The sequence below is a fragment of the Hyla sarda genome, chromosome 3 (genome assembly GCF_029499605.1).
Source record: "Hyla sarda isolate aHylSar1 chromosome 3, aHylSar1.hap1, whole genome shotgun sequence".
Taxonomy (NCBI): Eukaryota; Metazoa; Chordata; class Amphibia; order Anura; family Hylidae; genus Hyla; species Hyla sarda.
The window spans coordinates 423332108-423350112 of NC_079191.1; the positions used below are offsets into that span (position 1 = coordinate 423332108).

At 41.5% G+C, this 18005-nt stretch overlaps 1 protein-coding gene across 2 annotated transcripts in view; it reads right to left on the minus strand.

Annotated features, from left to right (window-relative positions):
• Positions 1-18005, minus strand: part of RAB3GAP2 (RAB3 GTPase activating non-catalytic protein subunit 2) — a 103188-nt gene that overhangs the window by 16782 nt on the left and 68401 nt on the right. Inside the window, exons 21-29 of one of the 2 annotated variants that reach the window (XM_056568376.1) lie at positions 17360-17457; positions 15239-15344; positions 14935-15095; positions 13541-13751; positions 12079-12261; positions 8755-8867; positions 7492-7558; positions 1745-1815; positions 1356-1391 (exon numbers count right to left, since the gene is read on the minus strand). In XM_056568376.1, the coding sequence (XP_056424351.1) occupies positions 1356-1391; positions 1745-1815; positions 7492-7558; positions 8755-8867; positions 12079-12261; positions 13541-13751; positions 14935-15095; positions 15239-15344; positions 17360-17457 (1046 nt within the window). Of the gene's footprint in view, positions 1-1355; positions 1392-1744; positions 1816-7491; positions 7559-8754; positions 8868-12078; positions 12262-13540; positions 13770-14934; positions 15096-15238; positions 15345-17359; positions 17458-18005 lie in introns of both variants that reach the window. The other variant, XM_056568375.1, reaches the window with a different exon arrangement.

The following is an 18005-nucleotide window of genomic DNA, read 5'->3' on the forward strand; positions in this document are numbered from 1 at the left end:
CCCCAACTCCCATGCAGTGATTATATTGTTTTCTTTTATTTTTTGAAATTTTCTTTCATATAAGACCTCAGATCAGAAATACCAAAGTATGAGGCAGCAGCAGCGCAGCACTGAGATTCAGTGCACACTGCCGCACATATATTCCGGGAGGCGGGGCTGGCGCACGAGACCAGGGAGCCAATGCGGGCAGCCCCGGCGTTCACATCGCTCGCTCCCGCCTGTCTGATTGACAGGCAGGGAGCAAGCGCAGGCTGACTGAATTCGGACTGATGCCCGGTCGGGATCAGTCCGAATTCAGCTGTGACGTCACAGCAGGCTGCAGCCAGCCACTAGGAGGGAGACCCCTAGTGGCCAGATTTTCAACAGTAAATTAAAATAATTGACACAAAGAAAAAATAATAGAAGTATATTAGAGATATATTGTAGTACATGAGTACTACAACACACACACAAACATATATATATATATATATATATATATATATATATATATATAATGACAGTGCCTATTTAAAGGATACCTTTGCACTCTGTGTATTAGGTGGAACAAAGCATTTTTAAAACTGGTGTCAATTCAGTTTTCATTCCATTTTCCTTCAGCAGCTTATATGTAATATAATACAATACAAGCTGCTTAATGCCATTCTGTGTCAATCTCAACAGCTTACCCCTTTTCAGCTCAGTCCCCACTAACTTCTATCATGAATGCTGATCTAAGACACTATTTTATCTGAAGTTAGATGAGCACTCAGGAGAAAACAGGAGGGTCTGGAGACTGAGCTAACAAGGAGCCAGCTGTTGGGATTGTCACTCAATGGAATCAAGCAGCATGCAATGTATGGTAATACATGCAAGCTGCAGAATAAAAATGAAATACAAACATGGATTAAAACAAACTGCAGAAATGGTTTATTTCATGTAAATACTTGAAAAGCACACACAAAAAAATGCAAATGTGTCTGTGACCTGTCTTATGAAAAAAATAAAATAAACTTTTGGTATATTGTAGAAACATATATGTTTTGGTTGGTCAAGATCTGAGTGTTCAGACTCCATATAAGTGAGGAGTATTGCTCTAAGTACATTCTTTCCCAGCTATGTGTCACTTGACCTGGATGGATTTATTTAAGTCTATGGGGTCGTCCAGGTCTCATAGACATAGAAGGGTGCAGATTCCCCACCCTGCTCCTTCTTATCAATGGTCATGGTGTAAACGAACGATAAACACTTTTGACATGTCCCTACGTCAAAAGTTTTTTTTTTTTCTAATTGATAGGTACAACTTTAAGCCTGATAAATATGGGGCACCGAAAGGGGAGGTTTCACATACCACCACAATTGTCAGCTGTACCTACCCGTCTACACAACCGATCCTTTGGCGATTTCCCGACCTAAGAAGAAAAAAAGCCCCAAAAAAAAAAAAAAGCAGATAAAATAGAGGTCCAGGAGGCCACACTCCAACATTTTGATACTTTAGTGCAGTGTTTCCCAACCAGGGTGCCTCCAGCTGTTGCAAAACTACAACTTCTAGCATGCCCAGACAACCAACGGCTGTCCAGGCATGCTGGGAGTTGTAATTTTGCAACAGCTGGAGACACACTATTTGGAAAACATTGCTTTAGTTATACAGTGACAAATGGCAACATGTGGGCCTTGGGCCCCCAGTGAGCCATTCATGATATTATACATTGTCATTTGCCTAAAAAAAAAAAAATAATAATAATAATAAAAAAAAGACACTCACCTTATCCATGAGATACGCAGCAGCTGAGAATCGCTTAATAATAAATGTATTCCACATCATCAGGGACAGCCCTGAAAAATACAAGTACACAGAGCAACGTTTTAACACAAGACCAGGATCCTCACTCATAAATATGAAACTAGAAGGTATATAGACGACGTTTTTCATAAAATACTGTCTATTTTTGTACCATCTGATACAGACATATAGCAGAATTGTACATTACGGCAGCATGTTATGGACAAATCTGCAGGCATAACATATAAAACCGAACAGCCATAACATTACAATCATCTGCCTAATGCTGTGTAGTTTTCATTCGTGTTCTCCATAGACTTCTATAGATGTTCTGTCGTATCGGCAACAGATCCTGTAAGCTGTGAGGCGAGGCTTCTATGGATCGGATGATCAACAGGATTGAGATCTGTTGTGCTGCTCACATACCCGATGTAGACATTTTCGCTGGTGGACAGGGGTCTGCACAGCTTCAAGTCCATTATTGTCACTTGAGATGAGCGAACTTACAGTAAATTCGATTCGTCACGAACTTCTCGGCTCAGCAGTTGATGACTTATCCTGCGTAAATTAGTTCAGCCTTCAGGTGCTCCGGTGGGCTGGAAAAGGTGGATACATTCCTAGGAAAGAGTCTCCTAGGACTGTATCCACCTTTTCCAGCCCACCGGAGCACCTGAAAGCTGAACTAATTTATGCAGGAAAAGTCATCAACTGCCGAGCCGAGAAGTTTGTGACAAATCGAATTTACTGTAAGTTCGCTCATCTCTAATTGTCACTACCGACAATAAGGGACTGATCCAATTAACAGTCCCAGCTGTCTCTTAGGTAACTGTGGACCGAACCAATGCACAGTCACTACCTACAATATGGGACTGATCCAATGAACTGTCCCAGCTGTCTCTTAGCTAATTGTGGACTGAACCAATGCACAGTCACTACCTACAATAATGGACTGATCCAGCACAGCAGCACATAAGCTTATATCTAGGATACTTGAATTCTTCCCCTTCTTCTTGACTGATTTCAGCCAAATGTGATAGTGTTGTGTATCCACCTCCAATATGTTATAATGTTACATTAGAGACAAAGCTATCAAGGTATTTTCATGTTATCACAGAATATACACACAACATATCACAGAATATACACACAACATATCACAGAATACACACACACAACATATCACAGAATACACACACAACATATCACAGAATATACACACACAACATATACAGTGGGGATCAAAAGTTTGGGCAACTCAGGTAAAAATTTGTATTAATGTGCATAAAGAAGCCAAGGAAAGATGGAAAAATCTCCAAAAGGCATCAAATTACAGATTAGACATTCTTATAATATGTCGACAAAAGTTAGATTTTATTTCTATTATTTACACTTTCAAAATAACAAAACAAAAAACAAAACAAAAAATGTCGTCTGCAAAAGTTTGGGCACCCTGCAGAATTTATAGTATGTTCTGCCTCTTTGCAAAGCTGAGACCTGCCAGTGTCCTGGATTGTTCTCAATCATCATCTGGAGGACCGGGTGATGTCAATCTCAAAGGTTTTAAATGCCCAGACTCATCTGACCTTGCCCCAACAATCAGCTCCATGGGTTCTTCTAAGCAGTTGTCTAGAAATCTGAAACTGAAAATAGTTGACGCTCACAAAGCTGGAGAAGGCTATAAGAAGATAGCAAAACGTTTTCAGATGTCAATATCCTCTGTTCGGAATGTAATTAAGAAATGGCAGACATCAGGAACAGTGGAAATTAAAGCAAGCTCTGGAAGACCAAGAAAAATATCAGACAGAACAGCTCGCAGGATTGTGAGAAAAACAATTCAAAACCCACGTTTGACTGCACAATCCCTCCAGAAAGATCTGGCAGACACTGGAGTTGTGGTACATTATTCCACTATAAAGAGATACTTGTACAAATATGGTCTTCATGGAAGAGTCATCAGAAGAAAACCTCTTCTATGTCCTCACCGCAAAAATCAGCGTTTGAACTTTGCAAATTAACATAAGCCTGATGCATTTTGGAAACAAGTTCTGTGGACCGATGAGGTTAAAATTGAACTTTTTGGCCAGAATGAGCAAAGGTACGTTTGGAGAAGAAGGGGAACAGAATTTAATAAAAAGAACCTCTGTCCAACTGTTAAGCATGGGGGTGGATCAATCATGCTTTGGGGTTGTATTGCAGCCAGTGGCACAGGGAACATCTCACGAGTAGAAGGAAAAATGGATTCAATAAAATTTCAGCAATCTGTGAAAAAGCTGAAGTTAAAGAGAGGATGGCTTCTACAAATGGATAATGATCCTAAACACACCTCGAAATCCATGGGGGATTACATCAAGAGGCGTAAACTGAAGGTTTTGCCACGGCCTTCACAATCTCCTGACCTCAACATAATCGAAAATCTATGGATAGACCTTAAAAGAGCAGTGCGTGACAGACAGCCCAGAAATCTCAAAGAACTGGAAGACTTTTGTAAGGAAGAATGGGCAAAGATACCTCAAACAAGAATTGAAAGACTCTTGGCTGGCTACAAAAAGCATTTACAAGCTGTGATACTTGCCAAAGGGGGCAGCACAAGATATTAACTCTGCAGGGTGCCCAAACTTTTGCAGACGCCATTTTTTTGTTTTCTATTATTTTGAAAGTGTAAATGATGGAAATAAAATCTAACTTTTGTTGACATATTATAAGAATGTCTAATCTGTAATTTGAGGCCTTTTGGAGATTTTTCCATCTTTCCTTGGCTTCTTTATGCACATGAATACAGATTTTTACCTGGGGTGCCCAAACTTTTGATCCCCACTGTAGCAGAATATACACACAACCTATCACAGAATATACACACACAACCTATCACAGAATACACACACACAACCTATCACAGAATACACACACACAACCTATCACAGAATACACACACACAACCTATCACAGAATACACACACACAACCTATCACAGAATACACACACACACAACCTATCACAGAATACACACACACACAACCTATCACAGAATACACACACACACAACCTATCACAGAATACACACACACACAACCTATCACAGAATACACACACACACAACCTATCACAGAATACACACACACACAACCTATCACAGAATACACACACACAACCTATCACAGAATACACACACACAACCTATCACAGAATACACACACACAACCTATCACAGAATACACACACACAACCTATCACAGAATACACACACACAACCTATCACAGAATACACACACACAACCTATCACAGAATACACACACACAACCTATCACAGAATACACACACACAACCTATCACAGAATACACACACACAACCTATCACAGAATACACACACACAACCTATCACAGAATACACACACACAACCTATCACAGAATACACACACACAACCTATCACAGAATACACACACACAACCTATCACAGAATATACACACACAACCTATCACAGAATATACACACACAACCTATCACAGAATACACACACACAACCTATCACAGAATACACACACACAACCTATCACAGAATACACACACACAACCTATCACAGAATACACACACACAACCTATCACAGAATATACACACACAACATATCACAGAATACACACACAACATATCACAGAATACACACACAACCTATCACAGAATACACACACAACATATCACAGAATATACACACACAACCTATCACAGAATATACACACAACCTATCACAGAATATACACACAACCTATCACAGAATATACACACACAACCTATCACAGAATATACACACACAACCTATCACAGAATATACACACACAACCTATCACAGAATATACACACACAACCTATCACAGAATACACACACAACATATCACAGAATACACACACAACATATCACAGAATATACACACAACAAATAACAGAATATACACACAACAAATAACAGAATATACACACAACAAATAACAGAATATACACACAACATATCACAGAATATACACACAACATATCACAGAATATACACACACAACATATCACAGAATATACACACAACAAATAACAGAATATACACACAACAAATAACAGAATATACACACAACATATCACAGAATATACACACAACATATCACAGAATATACACACAACATATCACAGAATATACACACAACATATCACAGAATATACACACAACATATCACAGAATATACACACAACATATCACAGAATATACACACAACATATCACAGAATACACACACACACCAAATGACAGAACATACACACACACACACAACATATCACAGAATACACACATATCATATCACAGAATATACACACACAACATATCACAGAATACACACATATCATATCACAGAATATACACACAACCTATCACAGAATACACACACAACCTATCACAGAATATACACACACAACATATCACAGAATACACACACACCATATCACAGAATACACACACACAACATATCACAGAATACACACACAACCTATCACAGAATACACACACAACATATCACAGAATATACACACACAACCTATCACAGAATATACACACAACCTATCACAGAATATACACACAACCTATCACAGAATATACACACACAACCTATCACAGAATATACACACACAACCTATCACAGAATATACACACACAACCTATCACAGAATATACACACACAACCTATCACAGAATACACACACAACATATCACAGAATACACACACAACATATCACAGAATATACACACAACAAATAACAGAATATACACACAACAAATAACAGAATATACACACAACAAATAACAGAATATACACACAACATATCACAGAATATACACACAACATATCACAGAATATACACACACAACATATCACAGAATATACACACAACAAATAACAGAATATACACACAACAAATAACAGAATATACACACAACATATCACAGAATATACACACAACATATCACAGAATATACACACAACATATCACAGAATATACACACAACATATCACAGAATATACACACAACATATCACAGAATATACACACAACATATCACAGAATATACACACAACATATCACAGAATATACACACAACATATCACAGAATACACACACACACCAAATGACAGAACATACACACACACACACAACATATCACAGAATACACACATATCATATCACAGAATATACACACACAACATATCACAGAATACACACATATCATATCACAGAATATACACACAACCTATCACAGAATACACACACAACATATCACAGAATACACACACAACATATCACAGAATATACACACAACATATCACAGAATACACACACACAACATATCACAGAATATACACACAACATATCACAGAATATACACACAACATATCACAGAATATACACACAACATATCACAGAATACACACACACAACATATCACAGAATACACACACACAACATATCACAGAATACACACACAACATATCACAGAATATACACACAACATATCACAGAATATACACACAACATATCACAGAATACACACACAACATATCACAGAATACACACACATACATGAGTAAATCCATCTGGGGTAAATAGTGAGAGTATTTTATAAAAGACCCCCCCAGTGTTGTATGGTCAGATGGGACAAAGATCGACAGAACTGATGACTTGTATTCCACTTACCAAACTGTACATGAGCATTAGTAATGTTCTTTAGATGATCCACAGACCGGACAAGAAAATGCGCCTCCTGCGGGGATAGAATGGTATCTTCTGACTCTATTTACATACACAATATACAATCAGAATCTACCATCAATTGTTTGCTTTGCCTTCTAGTAAGAAACATACTGATAAAGTAATAGTGACAGTAATTAGGCCCCTTTCACACTACAGGTATCATCCGTTATTACTCCCGGCAAAAAGTCCTGAAAACGGGTGTCAAAAATTCTCATTCATGTCAATGGGATTTTTTGAACATCCTTTTGCATCAGGTATGTGCGTTATTTTTGCCGGCACAAAAGAAGGTGCATGCACAAATTTTGGGTCCGGCAAAAAAAAAATCGTGAAAAACCGGACGTTAAAATTTAAACATTGAAGTCTATGGGAATCGGATGTTCAAAAAAAAATAAAAAAAACATACATTATCAGTTATTGTCAGGGTTTTTTAACATCTGTTTTTTGTACTGAGCATGCTCAGTACAGCTTTACAAAACAAGGGTTAAAAACCTGATAAAACGGATGTAACTGGTGATAACGGATGAACAACATCAGGTTTTTTAAGAATAAAACCCATTAAAAATAACTAGAGATGAGCGAACTTACAGTAAATTCGATTCGTCACGAACTTCTCGGCTCGGCAGTTGATGACTTTTCCTGCATAAATTAGTTCAGCCTTCAGGTGCTCCGGTGGGCTGGAAAAGGTGGATACAGTCCTAGGAGACTCTTTCCTAGGAATGTATCCACCTTTTCCAGCCCACCGGAGGACCTGAAGGCTGAACTAATTTATGCAGGATAAGGCATCAACTGCCAAGCCGAGAAGTTCGTGACGAATCGAATTTACTGTAAGTTCGCGCATCTCTAAAAATAACATATGATGGTCATCAGTTATCATCCGTTATTACCAGTTTTTGCATCCATTTTTTTTTTTATCCGTTATTGTAAAATAACGGCAGTAAAAAAGCAGGATGATAACAGTAAGTGTGAAAGGGGCCTAATAAAGACAACACATAACCCTACTGCCGGAGCCTCCACATCAGTGTTTTTTCAACCAGGGTGCCTACAGCTGTTGCAAAACTACAGCTCCCAGCATGCCCGGACAGCCAAAGGCTGTCCGGGCATGCTGGGAGTTGTAGTTTTGCAACAGCTGGGGGCACCCTGGTTGGGAAACACTGCTCCACACATAAATATATAGATGTATCACTGAATGTAAGATGAGTTTGTTACCTCTGGATCCTTGTTCCATTGAACCATATACTCCCAGCAACAGTGGGCGAGCAACACGTCTAGATCCAGACTACACGGGAAATGCTGGTAAACCAGATTCATCAGCTCCACCACTGAGGAGAAACACAATACAATCAATATGGATCAATATGTGGTCAACCACAGTTTTAGGTCCGGTTGTAAAAGCGCATACGGCGCAAAAATGAGCCGACCGGACCGAACGTTTCACTCCGGCCGGCTCATTGAAATGAATGACATACGGGAGCGCATACGGTGACATACGGGAGCGCGAGGTTTTAGCTCCCCCCTGCCGTATGCGCTCCCGTATGGGAGAAAACGTAGTGTGAACCCAGCCTAACTCTTCCTCATCTTGTAGCTTTATCGAGGCAGTGGCCAAAAGTTACAGCTGGTATTTTATCATATAGTTTCCCTGTCTCCGAAATAGAACACAGTCCCCCTGCCGCCACCGCTTCCTTTTCTCTCATCTATCTGGGGGGGGGGGGGGGGCTTCCACTGAGGATGTTCAACCTTAAAAAGGGGTATTCCGGTATCAGAAAAATGTATTTAACCCCTTAAAGGAGTAGTCCAGTGGTGAACCCAGTGGTGAACAACTTATCCCCTATCCTAAGGATAGGGGATAAGTTTGAGATCGCGGGGGTCCAACCGCTGGGGCCCCCTGCGATCTCCTGTACGGAGCCCCGACAGCCCGCGGGAAGGGGGCGTGTCGACCTCCGCATGAAGCGGCAGCTGACACGCCCCCTCAATACAACTCTATGGCAGAGCCGAAGCGCTGCCTTCAGTAATCTCCGGCTCTGCCATAGCGATGTATTGAGGGGGCGTGTAGGCCACCGCTTCGTGCGGAGGTCGACACCCGCTATCTGGCCGGAGAGCCTGGCCCCCGTACAGAGAGATCGCAGGGGGCCCCAGCGGTCGGACCCCCCGCGATCTCAAACTTATCCCCTATCCTTAGGATAAGGGATAAGTTTTTCACCACTGGACTACCCCTTTAAGGACTCAGGGTTTTCCCATTTTCATTTTTTTCCTCCTCACTTTCTAAGGCTGTGTTCACACGGCAGTCTAGACCCTTCCCGTTCTTCTGCCGTCAAAAAAACGGACAATAACTGATGTAAACGGATGTTATCTGTTTGGATCAGTTATTGTTCAGTTAATAAAGTAAAAAAAAAATATTCTTTTTGTTCTGAGCATACTCGGAAGTAAAAACGGATCAAAAAAATTGACTGAAAAAGTGGATGCAAACGGATGACATTAAAGGCTCATCCGTTTTCCATAGACTTCAATGTTTTTTTCTTCTGTTTTTTTTTTTGACGGAAGAAAAAATACTGCATGTGCCGTTTTTTCTGCCGTCAAAAAACGGAAATTAGTGCAGACGGGTACAAACGGGTGTAAACAGATTGTAAAAAAAATCCCATTGACATGAATGGGATTTTAAAAACAGTTTTTAAACCGTTTACAAAAAAACGGGGATAGACAGCCGCGTGAACGCACCCCAAGGCTGCTTTCACAATGTAAAGTTGCTCATTTTTAAAAGACCCGTTAGAAAAACCCTTCAAAACATTAAAAATCCTATACGGCAGTTACAAAATTCCATTAAAGTCCCGGGAGCTGTGCAGTTCCTATGGGGATATTCTCCCATCATGCACAGCTCCCGGGACGTGACATCATCATTGAGCAGTTAGACAGAAAACTTCAGAAGCTAATAACTATTGGAAGGATTAAGATTTTTTTAATAGAAGTAATTTACAAATAAATTAAATGATTAAATGATTAAAATGATAGCCATCAATATAGGTTTGATTCGTTTTACTTCTGTTAAAAATTATAACTTTGTGCACGAAAATAAGTACATTTAAAAAATGTCCTTTTCTGACCCCTATAACTTTTTTAGTTTTCCACGTACGGGGCGGTATGAGGGCTCATTTTTTGCGCCATGATCTGTAGTTTTTATTGGTACCATTTGTTTTGATGGGACTTTTTAAACATTGTTTTATAGTACACAAAATGACCAAAAATACACAATTTTGGATTTTGGATATTTTTATACGTATACGCAATTGACCGCGCGGTTTAAATAAGGTTATATTTTTTAAAGTTTGAACATTTACGCACGCAGTGATACCACATGTTTATGTTTTTTTTTTCACTTTTTTTTTAAAAATGGGAAAAGGGGGGTGTTTCAGGGGTTAATTAACATTTATTTAAACTTTTTGTTTTATTTTTTACACCATTTTTTAGTCCCCATAGGGGACTATTACATGCAATCCTTTAATTGTATACACTGATCAACGCTATGCCATAGCATAGCATTGATCAGTGTTATCGGTGCTCAAATACTCCAGGCTGCTGAGACCTCCTGGAGCAAGAGAGCACCGATTGGATGGTGAGGAGGCAGGTAAGAGCCCTCCCGCCATCTTCTCAGCTGATCGGCACACTGAGATTTTACCGTGGTGGTCCCGATTAGCTCCACTGAGCTGCCGGGAATGTTTTTTTTATTTTTTTTTATTTTAGATGCCGTAATCAACTTTGATTGCGGCGTCTAAGGGGTTAATGCCGCGATTAGACACAGGTCCCGAAGGGTTGATTGCCGCCAGGACCACCCCGCTATGACAAGGGGTCAGTATCTCCTATCTGAATCTATCACTCTCCTTCACAGCGGAGCACCACGTCCCCTCCATATAGCTCTATGGGGAGAGCCGTTCAGCAATCATCTTCTGCAACGAAGGAGAGCCGGGGCTCTAAAGAGGAGATCGTGGGGGGCTCCAGCACTCAGACCCCCCCCCCGCAATCTTTTTTTTTTTCAGCATGCTTGTCCTTAAAGAGGTTAAATATAACAATCACCAAGATATATTACTTACTAATATAGTGTTATCACAAATTGTACTGGCTTCAGCATGCTTTTGCATGAATTATACTTGTCAGGAAGTTATGTAGCCCTCTTATTGACAGTGTGGTTCTGTCTTAATAGCTTCTGGCTCCTCCCTCTCTCCTGTCAGTATAATGTTGTCTCAGCAGCTCTCAAGCTCATCCCTTTCTCCCAAGACAACGTATTATCCTCTGCTGCCTTGTATCTGGGAACTAACAGGAGTGCTGTGGGAGGACTGTGGTAAAGAGCTTAAGGCAGTGTTTCCCAACCCGGGTGCCTCTAGCTGTTGCAAAACTATAACTCCCAGCATGCCTTTTTATTAAATGGGAAAAGGGGGGGGGGGGGGGGGGGGGCGATTCAGTACATCCTAACTTCCTTTGTGCATATCATAGGATTGCAACCAATACCTTGTGCAGTGAACATCCTGCATGTTATCTTCTCACCTTGACATTCCTCCTTGGCATCTTCTGATTGATTGGTCTCCACAGTAGCTACGGCCATACTTGTCTCTTCTGGCTCCGGTCCACTGCATCCCTGTGATTCCCTCTTCTCCTTAGCCAGCTTTAACAACCCAGGGCATATATCTTGTTTAAATACCCACTTGGCCACTGTGTCCGCTACACCGCCTGGATAGAGTACAGCACAATGTGAGGATTATAATAATATATATATATATATATATATATATATATATATATATATATATATATATATAGCTCACTGTGTGTGTGTATGTGTGTTTAGGGAACACCACTTCTGGTGTATGGAGATTTAAAAAAGGCCATTAGCACTCCAGGGGCCTTCTGGGAAAAGGAATATGGTAGCATCACAGGTAGCATTCACGAAAATCAGCTTTAGCTCCAATTACAGAGTCTCAGAAACTGATCGGGATTTTATGCCAAGCCAGAATTCTCCCCAGAAGGGAAGAGGACCCATCTGCAGACAGCTGTATATGTGTGTTTATATATATATATGTGTGTGTGTGTGTTTATGTTCCAGCATAACATCCAAATGGCTGGAGATATTTTGCTGAATCTTGGTCACATGTTTCTTATATGTCAACTAAAAATATAGAATACTTAAATTAACCCTAACCCACCCCCTCATGCAAGGGTGGAGTTTTTTGTCTGACGTCCCATGCAAGTCCATGGAACTTTCGATACTTCCCTTGATAGTGTTACTCTTGGGCTGCAGAGATTGCCCGGGACTTTTAAACATCCTGTCGACTGTCCAACAGGCAGGTGCAGAGAATAGTTAGTGTGAAGGACGGGATGGGGGGACGGGATGGGGGGACGGGATGGGAGGACGGGATGGGAGGACGGGATGGGAGGACGGGATGGGAGGACGGGATGGGAGGACGGGATGGGAGGACGGGATGGGAGGACGGGATGGGAGGATAGGAGGACAGGATTGGAGGACGGGATGGGAGGACGGGATGGGAGGACGGGATGGGAGGACGGGATGGGAGGACGGGATGGGAGGACGAAATGGGAGGACGAAATGGGAGGACGAAATGGGAGGATAGGAGGACAGGATTGGAGGACGGGATTGGAGGACGGGATAGGAGGATGGGATAGGAGGAAGGGATATAAGAACGGGATAGGAGGATGGAATGTGAGGAAGGGATAGGGGGATAGCATGTGAGGGCAGGATAGGAGGACGAGAAAGGAGGATGGGATATAAGAACGGGATATAAGAACGGAATAGGAGGACGGGATGTGTGGACTGAATATGTGGGGGGATATGAGGACGGGATAGAAGGAGGGCATTATAAGGATGAGAGCGTCATTGTTGCTTTTCCTCTCCCACAAGGTTTAGGTAGGAATACTGGGCAGTGCTGGATACTCTGCTAGTACACTATAAAACAGTATGAGAGTTATGTAATAAACCAATAGCTCTGTTCACCTTTCCCGCCTTCCAGCAGTTTCTTCACAGAGAGTTTCCCGAGAGGCTCCGCCTGCAGGGAGGATATTTTCGTCGTCTTTGACAACCCCTTACAGTGCAGAAGGGTCTGGAGGATGAGACAGTCTTCCAGCTGCTTCAATAAGAGCTTCCAGTACTCCGTGTCTAAGGAGAGAGCTTCCCAGGAGTCGGTCATGGACTCGCCGTCATCTTCCTGAAATGATTTTTGAAACTAGGAAAAGATCTAATGTCAGGTCAGTGGGAACAAGAGGCACAATGACTGGTACTGCTTCCCTCCGCTATATACGTCCTGACTCCAAGCCATCACCACCGTAGAGATTCTAGTACCAAACTAGACATTACGGTAAGGATTCCTTCTAAGGAGACGCAGCCTGAGATCTAACAGGAAGCCAGCGAATATGTGAACGCAGCAGTGACCGGGTAATGGAGAAGAAAAGGTAGTCATAAGTACTAGTAAAGCAAAGTATGAACAAGCAGCAGCTATAACACCATCTATGCTTACCCTATAGCATTGTTTCCCAACCAGGGTGCCTCCAGCTGTTGCAAAACTACAACTCCCAGCATGCCCGGACAGCCAAAGGCTGTCCGGGCATGCTGGGAGTAGTAGTTTTGCAACAGCTGGAGGCACCCTGGTTGGGAAACACTGCCATATAGAGAAGACAGAGTTGTCAAAGAACAGAGTAAGACTTTTCCTATGATATAGTATAGCTCACGTCTTGCTTTGCAAAGAGAAGACCCCTCACCAGAAAAATAATTATCCACTTAAAGGGGTACTCATGTGGAAAACATTTTTTTTTTTAAATCAACTGGTGCCAGAAAGTTAAAACAGATTTGTAAATTACTTCTATTAAAAAATCTTATTCCTTCCAGTATTTATTAGCGGCTGTATACTACAAAAAAAGTTCTTTTCTTTTTGGTTTTCTTTTTTTTCTGTCCACAGTGCTCTCTGCTGACACCTCTGTCCGTGTCAGGAACTGTTCAGAACAGGAGCAAATCCCCATAGCAAACCTATCTTGCTCTGGACAGTTCCTGATACAGACAGAGGTGTCAGCAGAGAGCACTGTGGACAGAAAAAAAAAAAAAAGAAATCCAAAAACAAAAGAACTTTCTCTGTAACATACAGCCGCTAATAAGTAATGGAAGGATAACGATTTTTTAATAGAAGTAATTTACAAATCTGTTTAACTTTCTGGCACCAGTTGATAAAAAAAAATAATTTCTCTGATCACGTGACCAGTTTATGTCCAAAAAGCGTAAATCTGCTTTTACAACAGAAGTTGACAGCAATAACCCCCTAAAAGAATAAACCTCATGACAGAAAATGTCAGTAATATATTACCATATACTGGTAATCTATATAACTGATAATATATTACCTTCTTCTCTGCCAGGGCATTAGTGATGTTGGCGGCCACGGAGTGCCCAACATGGGCAGACAATAAAGCGGCTCCGTTGCTGGTTGACTGTACGCATGCAGTTCGCATCTTCTGCCACCAGGGGGAGACAGACTGCAGATCCCAAGTCTCATCTATGGCCACTAAATAGAAAAATAAACAGTATTATGCAAAATTACCTGCCAAAGATTGTATTAGAGAAGCGGTAATCACAAAGTATACCTAATAAAGTGGCCAGTAAGGGTATCCCCCGCATCACAGAGTCCAATATCCCCCTGTCACCCACCTTTCATGTTGCTCAGTCGAGACAGCATGTTATGGAGACAGCAGAGAGACTTCGTGTTTTCCAGGATCTCCCTCTCCTTCCAGAGCCAAACTTTGAGAAGCAGGGACTGCAACGAGACACATGTAGAGAGGATCAGTGAACAGGACGGAGCTGCCATACTAGGCTCAGCCACTACTAAAAGTATGGCGCTGTCACGCCTCTCCCTGGAGCACGGCAGCATTACAACAGGCAGATCGGGGAGGCTGTTAAAGGGTTACTCCGCTCGCCAGCATCTTGAACTCAATGTTCCGAACGCTGGGTGCGGGCTTCCGTGTTCACGCAAACCCCCTCGTGATGTCACGTCCTGCCCCCTCAATGCAAGTCTATGGGAGTCACACCCCCTTAACATAGACTTTCATTGAGGGGGCAGGGTGTGAAGTTACGGGGCAGGGCGTGATGTCACGATGGGGCAGGCGTGAACACGGAAGCCCGCACCCAGCATTCTGAACATTGAGTTCCGAACGCTGGGGAGTGGAGTAACCCTTTAAGAGTCGGACCCCCATTCATCTAATACTGATAGCCTGTTTGAATGTTAGGTGTTAAGTGCCAGATTGGTTGAGATCTGACTGCTGGGACCCCCATTGATCATGAAAACAGGTGTCCCATGACCCCGTGAGAATGAAGCGACAATCTGTCACGGGAGCTGCCTAGAAGCAGCGTCAGATTGCATACTCAATCGAAGCTTCATTCACACAGAATATACAAGGGACCCCCGGTTCTTGTAACTGGTGGGGTCCCAGCAATCAGAATAGTCGTGGCAAAGTGATGCACAGTGTTGCCCAATGATCGCTTGCTATACCAATACATCAGTGTTACGTGGTGGCACAACTACAGTGTAACCTGACCTAGTCCATGATCTATATATATATATATATATATATATATATATATATATATATATATATATATATATAAACAAAGAATAAGTTGGCCAGCACTATTGATTCCAAACTATTATATGGACCTGGCTTACAGGTGCACGCTGCTGGGCTAAATATACAGCAACAGGAGAATACAGCAGCACACTGCTAGCACAAAGATATAGATAAAACATATAATAGTTTGGAATCAATAGTGCTGGCCAACTTATCCTTTGTTTGTATTACACATATGGGGGAGTGGCTACCTCCATGTTGGCTCTTGCACCCCACCCACCTCTATCAGGTGTATATAAGGTGTATTGGATGTTTCAGATCCTGCAATGCCTGCTGAACTGTTCACACAGAGGCATATTCACAGTGTAGGGTCCGTCCCAATGAGGTTACCTTACCGTGGTGGGACGGTCCAAGCTATTTGGCCGCCAAATTGCAAGCTAAGTACCTCATAATTTCATAACTTCATAATTTTATCTGTCCATTTCTGGCACCATAGCTGTATAGTTTTCATGTTTTATCTATATACTCATGTTTTATCTATATCTTTGTGCTAGCAGTGTGCTGCTGTATTCTCCTGTTGCTATATATATATATATATTTCACCACTCCTGGTGTGACGGAGCTTTCAAGGGCCACTAAGCACTCCGCAGGCATTCTGGGTAGGGGAATATGCAAATCAGCTCATCCCGATTAGCTTTTTATATTCCGTAACTGGAGCTAAGCTAATACCAGGGAACATCGCCTGAAAAGGTGATGTAATGAGCTGATTTGCATATTCCCCTATATATATATATATATATATATATATATATATATATATATATATATATATAAATAGTTACTATATACAGCAGTGATTGTTAACCAGGGTGCCTCCAGCTGTTGCAAAACTACAACTCCCAGCATATGTGACATTATATCATATAAACACACGTAGGATGCCATGTAGGATGTAGTCATTTTGGGGGAGATTTCTTAAAACCTGTCCGGAGGAAAAGTTGCTAAGTTGCCCATAGCAACCAATCAGATCGCTTCTTTAATTTTTAAAGAGGCCTGTGAAAAATGAAAGAAGCCATCTGATTGGTTGCTATGGGCAACTGGTCAACTTTTTCCTCTAGGCAGGTTTTGATAAATCTCCCCCTTTATGGTTTTGATATTAATAAGCTTAGAATGTGTGTTTCGGAGTGGATTTGGCGACATAACATACCAGTAGTAGCTGCGGGCTCAGTCCTGCCTTCTCCAAGGTCTCGCACATCTGCTCTGTGGAACATTCACCGTGTAGACACTTCCGGAAAAAGAAGGATCCTGTGCGAAATACAATGAATAACAATCACACAGGGCACGGATGCTGTTCACGCTGCATAACAATAATGTACAAGGTAAAGGAAAAAGACAGAATAGTTACTATATACAGCAGTGTTTGTTAACCAGGGTGCCTCCAGCTGTTGCAAAACTACAACTTCCAGCATGCCCGGACAGCCTTCGGCTGTCCGGGCATGCTGGGAGTTGTAGTTTTGCAATAGCTGGATGTACCCTGGTTAACAAACACTGATATAGAGTATATACATGTTGGGGAAACATTGCTCGATTTATTGGAAGCACATGGCTAATGCCCTAACATACAATGCCCAGCGAGTTACATACACATGCCACTGGGCACGGAACTCGCTGGGTGACATACAGTTGCCTTGGTAACCCAATCAACATAGCGTAAGCTGCTTCTTCCCACATTGAACTGTGCAGCGTGCATAGCACTGCACCTCTGGAATTCTGCTTTAAAGGGGTACTCCGGTGGAAAAAAGTTTTTTTTTTTGTTTTTTTTTGTTAATCAACTGGTGCAAGAAAGTTAAACA